The sequence below is a fragment of the Lactuca saligna genome, chromosome 4 (genome assembly GCF_052625555.1).
Source record: "Lactuca saligna cultivar CGN05327 chromosome 4, ASM5262555v1, whole genome shotgun sequence".
NCBI classification, from domain to species: Eukaryota; Viridiplantae; Streptophyta; class Magnoliopsida; order Asterales; family Asteraceae; genus Lactuca; species Lactuca saligna.
The window spans coordinates 140,711,969-140,719,650 of NC_136420.1; the positions used below are offsets into that span (position 1 = coordinate 140,711,969).

Here is a 7,682-nt window from a genome sequence, read left to right on the forward strand (position 1 = left end):
AAGCATCCAAATTAGGATTTCCTTGTTAGATAACCCTAATAGTCTCACTATATATAGAACCCTTATGACCCAAAAACGTGGCTAAGCTTTCTTCTAGGGTTTCCACACATTTTGGGCAGCCTCCATCCTCTCTCCTCTTCATCCTCTTGCTCTTGGTGTTTGTGAACCATTGGAGGAGTGATATTTGTGACTCTAAGCTTTCTAAAGTCAATACAAGGAGGAATTGAGATTGTTATTGCTACATAACAATCAATGTATGATCTTAAACCTATTCTCATGTTAATATGATTACTTGAATGCTAGAATTAGGGTTTATAGTCTTGGATAACTTGCATGTACAATAGGATGTTCTTATGACCAAAAATCATCAAATAGGAGTTGTATCTTTCTTCTTTTCATCTCACAATATTAAGATCACCAATTTGAGTAGCTATTAATCAATAGAATGTGGCCTACAAACTCAATGTACGATTGAACTTGTTAATCGAAAATTTATATAACTTAACAAAATTTATTCACAATCTTGTTAATCATGGTCAAGATGATGACATCTACAATTAGGATCAATCTAAAGGAAGTACCTGTAGGAAATAATAACTTTGGTCGCTTTGACCCAAACCATCCATATTACCATCTGAACAGATTGTTTATCCTTGTTATAATTCCTCTGCATCAAATTTACTCCAAACAACAAAGAGACTCATCCCAAAGACAAATCTTATAACTTCTTCAATCTCAAAAAACTAAAAAAAAAATAGCATCAAGGTTGGAGGGAATGATAGCATCTTTAGCATGCTGACACATGATTTTTTTAAGTCATATAGGATTTTTTTAACCATATAGAATAAAAAGAATAACAGCAAAAAGGTAGGGATTTGTTACATTTAATGTTAGTGTTACTTTTATTTTTGAAAAAAAAAATCAACCAATCACAGCCTTCATCAAGCATCCTCTTTTTCTTTTCTTCAATGCTCAAATAGAGTAGTCAGTTAAATCATTTCAAGCATTTCTCTCTTCTCGCTAAGGGTGTAGCGGCCCATCTTTGGTGACACGTCTAGTGAAGGTGAGGGAGTGGTATAGTGAGTCCATAGCGAGCTAAATGAGAGTGTCCATAACAAGTCACTCCTTCCAACCTAATTATGTCATTGAAAAAGATGTCCTAAATATTTTAGAGATTGTCTCGGACAACACAAAGTCCATAAACATGGGGAGCATTAAGTGTGGCAAAATGGGAAGTTGTAAAGGGTTTAATTATTTTTATTATATATTATATACACATTTATTTAAAAATAAAAAATTTATAATAATGATAGGGGTTCTTTTTCTCTTACTCGTCCTACGAACATTTGATGATATTTATATCTTCAAGACCGACTTTAGACCTTCCGAATGGTGCAAACTGCAAACCACAATGACCAAAAATGTAATTTTACTCTAGAGTTTATTATAAATATGATATGATTATAAATTATATATTTAAAAAAATAATAACAAGTTAGTATTTTTTTGGGGAGAAACTAGTTCCCACGTGACAAAACTATGCGTACTTGAGGGTCGCGATTCATGAATCATAACTTGTATTTTAATATAGGGTTTCGGTACAACATATAATATACAAATGATATCTATAAGTCCATACTGTACATTTGCAATTAATTATGAGATTCGATATCCATATCAATTTCTGTTGAAAGTAATTGTATTTATTTAACGATAAATCCATAAGCTAGAAATGTTCGAAAACGATCTTATATAAAGCAAAGCCATATGCTTCAATCCCACCACACAAATACAACTTCCTAATGCATACCCCAACACAAACCATGGCTTCCACGTTACTCTTCCTTTTCCTAACCGCCACAACAGCCGTTGCATCTCCGAACATCATCCACTTGCTCAAGCCACATTCCGGCTCCGCCGGCCACAAGCATTCCAATCTCAACTGCTTGAGCTGGCGGCTGGCCGTCGAGACAAACAACCTCCGGAAATGGACCCAAGTCCCCCAAGCATGCGAAGACTATGTCGGCCATTACATGCTCGGAAAACAATACCGCCAGGATTGTGACCTTGTCGCCGCCGAAGCCTATGAATATGCCAAAGCCCTCAACCTCACCGGAGACGGAAAGGACGTTTGGGTGTTCGACATTGATGAAACTACGCTCTCTAATCTCCCATATTACGCTCGCGACACCGTTGCCTTCGGGTAAACACAAAAGTCATTCTTTCTTTATCGTTACTGTTTTTTCTGATTGTTGTATGCGTTTTCAGGGCAATACCGTTTAACTCGACGGCATTCAACGCTTGGGTGGTGGAAGCAACCGCGCCGGCGATACCTGGGTCTCTTAAACTGTACAAAAACTTGTTAAAATTAGGGTTGAAGATCGTGTTTCTCACAGGAAGCGAGGACATTTACATGGAAGCCCGTGTGAAAAATTTGAAGGCAGTTGGTTATACTACGTGGGAAAAGCTAATCATGAAGTGAGTTGTTTGAAGAATATTATATAAATCGATTTGTGTTTCGTTATAAATTGTTACGTTCGAAGTAGATGTGTATATAATCGTCGGAAAATGTTTGCAGGGGGGCTGGGGAAGCAAGCGGAGTTGTGTACAAATCGAAGAAAAGGAAAGAGTTGGAGGAGGGTGGATATAGGATTCGTGGGAATATGGGAGATCAATGGAGTGATTTACTTGGAAGCAACGCCGGTGATCGGACGTTTAAAGTTCCCGATCCTATGTACTACATCGGATAGCTGGCTTTTTTGCTTGAGATTAGAACCGAGGTTTCAAGACTCGTTCAAGCAAACTCTATTTGATTTAATAAAGGCTTAATAAATTATTTGTTATGTATGTTGACTAGTTTAATCAATAAAAGTGTCTTTTTAATCCTTTTGTTGAAAAAATGATACAAGAGTCTATAGATAATTTGGATAATTAACGTAGGTGGTAGCCGATAGCGGTTAACGATAACTATGAAACCTGTAATTTTTATTTATTATAAGTGTTTGATAAAATAGTTTGAAGGTTTTAAAATATGTAAAATTTAATAAAATGATAACTGTTTATATATATATATATATATATATATATATATATATATATATATATATATATATATATATATATATATATATATATATATATATATATAGAGTAATTCTAAATATTGATTTAAAAAGTTTAATATAATTTTGTTAAGCACTATATAAAATAATTTTTAAATTTGAAAGTGATTCTCTAAACTAAAAATTAAACATTGAAACAAAATTTCCTTCTTTGGTATAAATTAAATAGAGAGTAAAAACAAAAAGATTAGTCTTCTAAATACTTTGAGAGTGTTTAGCATAGCATTTAAATTGACTTTTTATTTTCTTTTTTTCTTAAAATAAAAAAGATGTTTAGTAAAATGAAAAAAAAAAAAAATTGTAATCAACTTCTTCGATAGAAGAAAACTTTTCTTTTTGAAAAGTCACGTAAACCTTATTTTTCCAACTTTTCAACCATTTAAAATATTAAATTACCCTCCTAGCTATCCTAATCAATCTAAATATATATAAACATGTATTTTTTAATCATTTTACACCCTCTTCATGCAAGCCCCCAAGCTCTTAATTATAGACCACAACCAAGGTCCACAATTTCAAATACTGACATTAGTGTCGATGTGTTTAGTGTCATATAGCTTCGTACATGTTGATATATTGTACGGGTGATAGTTACACGTATGGAATGGCTTGCAGGTCAATTGAATCAATTTTATAGAGGTGCACATAAAATTCTTTCGTATACTCTACTTTTTAATTATTATTTTTTTTAAACTTATTTTGATTTAACATATTTACTTTTTTTCTTCTTTTTTTTCTCTTTTATCTTATTATTATTATTATTATTATTATTATTATTATTATTATTATTATTATTATTATTATTATAATAATTATAATTATTTTAAATAATTTATTTGATTAGATGTCTTTTTAATAGTCCGAAAAGAAAAATATAACACAACGGTAGTTTGAACGAAAAAAAAAATAATACAATATTAGAGTAGTTAGGAAAAAAAATAACACAAAAATAATCAGAATGAAAAAATAACACATATACAGTTTAAATGAAAAAAAATAATATATTAATATTTTGAACAGAAAAATAACACAAAAATAATCGAAATGGAAAAACAATATATGGATAGTCGGAACGAGAAAAATAAAATAGGAATAATCCGAACGAAAACATAATACATAAATAATCCGAACGGAAAAAGTAACAAAGTGATAGTCTGGATGCAAAGAAAATAATACAAAAATAATCCGAACAAACAAAAATAATAATTATAATAATATATTTATTAAAACAAAAAAATCAAAAAGATAAAAAAAAAACAACAAATTAAAAAAAAATAAACAAAACAAATAACAAATAACAAAAGACAGAAAAAAAGAGTAGAAATGGGAATAGGCATAAAAAAAACCTTATTTTATTACAATGTATAACATTAGTTTTTTTTACATTATATTCAAAAATTCAAAACTAATTTAAAAAATTAGTTTTTTTAATCTTTGTGTATTCAAAATTTATCATATATAGTATATACTACTATAACTTTTCTTATATAAATACTTAGAAAGAAAAAAAAAATGAAAAAAAAAAAAGAACAATGATTGAACTAATAAAAAATATTATAACTTAGTATTGATATGTATTAGTTTTTTTAACTTTAATTATATATTTTTTATATTGAAATTATTAAATATTTTTATTTTAATTAGTTTTGTGTTAATTAAGATTTTTTATTAGTTTTATTTATTTATTAAATTATACTAGTATTTTAAGTTAAAGAGTAAATAAAGTGTGATCATTTTTTGTATTTTGAAAAATAAAAGGTGAACGAGATCTTTGTAGAGGTGATAGAGTAAAAATGAGGAGTAATTGATGAATCATTCATCAAAAGCGTATAGGTGGTAGGGTAAAAATGATGAGTAATTGATGAATCATTCATCAAAAGCCGGATGAGAAAATAAATTATCATTATCAGTGTAATCTTTGTTTTAAACGGCAGAATATTATTAAAAATTAGCAAGGAGCTAGAATATAAAAAATTACAAAAGCTTAGAAGCTATAGTCGGGTTTTGTAACCACGAACACCAATGAAAGTTAGTTGTAACATCTAAAAAAAATCATGTTAAATTTAAACTTTTTAAAACATTTCAAAACTAATGATTATTACAAAACTTGTTTTGAAAATAGTACAATGTCAGAGTATCCCTGAATCAAATCATGAAATATGAGGAGCTGTACGATTACGCATTCGCCTTCCCGTGATCATCAGAAGTACCTGAAACAATAATCTATAAATGTAAGCTCGAAGGCTTAGTGAGTTACCCCAAAACCACTAACGTCATACAAATATAATCATATCTATAAACAAATACAACATGCATAATGATCCATCAGTCTGATTAGACCGCCTCGCAGGCCATCAGTCTATATGGACCGCTCTCCGAGCCTTCGACACGTCTGGACCGCCTCTCAGGGCCTTCAGCCTCTCCGGACCGCTCGTCGGGCCTTTGGCCTAACTATATGCCCTCTCGAGTCTACAGTCTATCTAGTCCTCCCAAGGTATCTTCACCTACAACACAAAGCAAGACCTGCCTCAACCCAATCCCCCAATTCAAGTAACATGTGCACATAAATATCATACGCTAGCTATAGCATGTACAAATAATCATACGGATCTAACAGATCACTAACATGGCAACCATCCTATAACCAGGATACCGATCTAACAAATCACTAACATAGCATAATCCTATAAACTAGGATATCGACTACCAAGTCATTAAGCATATCACCATCCTAATTACCAGGATGTAAATCGATAAGCATATCATGCAATAAATCCCGGATACAAATCCGATAAGGGTCGGCATTGGTGCCTTAGACCATGTAGATATAGTGAGGAGAACTCACCTCATGAGTAGCTCAACGTGATAAAGTTAAACTCCACCAAATGCAGCTCCAAGTCCAAAACCTACATCCACCAATGACCCACTTCCATAAATTCCCAAATTACCAAAATACCCCCAAAAGTCAAACTGGTCAAGCCTTGGTCATAGTCAAAATCAACGGTCAAAGTCAACAGTCCAGGTTAACCCAACTCTTCGAGTGCAACTAGCAACTCGTCGACTTTCTTAATAACTCAGAAAGTCATAAAACCATAACTAACTCACCGAGTTTCCAACCAACTTGTCGAGTCCATGCTTGTCCAGAAGTCGGGGAAAACCATAACTGACTCGTCAATTCCTCTTACTGACATGCCGAGTTCATGTAGAATCATATACGGGCAATCTTCATCCGACTCGCCGAGTCGGCTGAGCGACTCGTTGAGTTTATGCATTCTATTAATTATAAAGATGTCTTTAAGCCACCCCAAAGCTCCATATTGCAGATCCAACCTCCTAGGGCATGGTTTCCACGTAAAGTTGCAAACTTTACGTACATGCATTGTCCTAAATGCCAAAACTAGACTAAGGGAAAGGTTAACTCAAAGGGAAAGGCCTAAGCTTTCCAAATCTCGTAACTTTATAGCTATAGGGACCAATGGGAGTCCAGATCTGAAGTTACAACTTCAGATCTTGCCCCAATACTCGAAATGACTCCCAAATGTGCTAAAGATACCCCTAAACCCAAATATGAAGAGATTTAGCTAAAGATACGCCAAAGTAATGACTTGTTACCTTCAAAATGATTCCAAGATGAAGTATAGTCAAATCCACAAGCTCCTTTTTGCTCCAAGCTTCTTATATTTCACACCTTCTTCACACAAAGCACCAAAATCACTCTTTAAACCTCACAATCACTCAAGAACAAGGTTAATAGCGACTAGGATTTCTCTTAGCCGTCAGGGGGTGGTAAAGGACTGGAGGAAGGGACTTAAGGTCCTTTAAATAGGGTGCCAACCCTAAAAATTAGGGTTTCATCTCCCAACTCCTACTCGTCGAGTAGATCCAATAATCCACGCGGGCTAACCCGCCTCTACACGACGAGTTGGGGGAAACCAACTCGTCTAGTAGGTCCATAAATATGTATATAATGCTTTTAAACTTGTACCTGGGAGTCAGGGTGTTACAATTCTCCCCCACTTGAACTAGACTTCATCATCGAAGTATGCTGCAGTGAACAATCCTTGATAGTGCTCCCACATCTCTGCCTCCAGCTCCTACGTCCACTCGGATCCCCTCATGTGCTCCCACTGTACCTTTACCAAAGGTATTTCCTTGTTCCGTAGAACTTTCACCTTCCTCTCAAGAACAGCCACCGGCCTCTCCACATAATTCAAGTGCTCATTGACCTGAATATCATCTAATGACACTACTGCCTCCTCGTACATAATGCACTTCCGTAATTGTGAAACATGGAAAGTTTTGTGGATCTGACTAAGATCCTCAGTGAGATCTAATCTATAAGCCACCTTTCTAACTCTAGCAGCGATCCTGAATGGTCCGATATATCAGGGACCTAATTTCCCGCTTTCCTAAGGCGGATCACACCCTTCCAGGGTGAGACCTTCAGGAGTACCATGTCACCCACCTGGAACTCCAGCTCAAATCGGCGTTTGTCAACGTAACTAATCATGAAGTGGGTTGTTTGATGAATATTATATAAATCAATTTGTGTTTCTTTAT

General features: G+C 33.7%; 1 protein-coding gene across 1 annotated transcript; it reads left to right on the forward strand.

Annotated features, from left to right (window-relative positions):
• The first annotated feature begins 1,764 nt into the window (after positions 1-1,764).
• LOC145038835 (acid phosphatase 1-like) lies at positions 1,765-2,883 on the forward strand. Its single transcript, XM_078987069.1, has 3 exons — positions 1,765-2,203; positions 2,269-2,478; positions 2,579-2,883. Exons 1-3 carry the CDS (start codon positions 1,803-1,805, stop codon positions 2,748-2,750), a joined length of 783 nt encoding a protein of 260 aa, XP_078843195.1. The 5' UTR covers positions 1,765-1,802; the 3' UTR covers positions 2,751-2,883.
• The last annotated feature ends 4,799 nt before the right edge of the window (positions 2,884-7,682 follow it).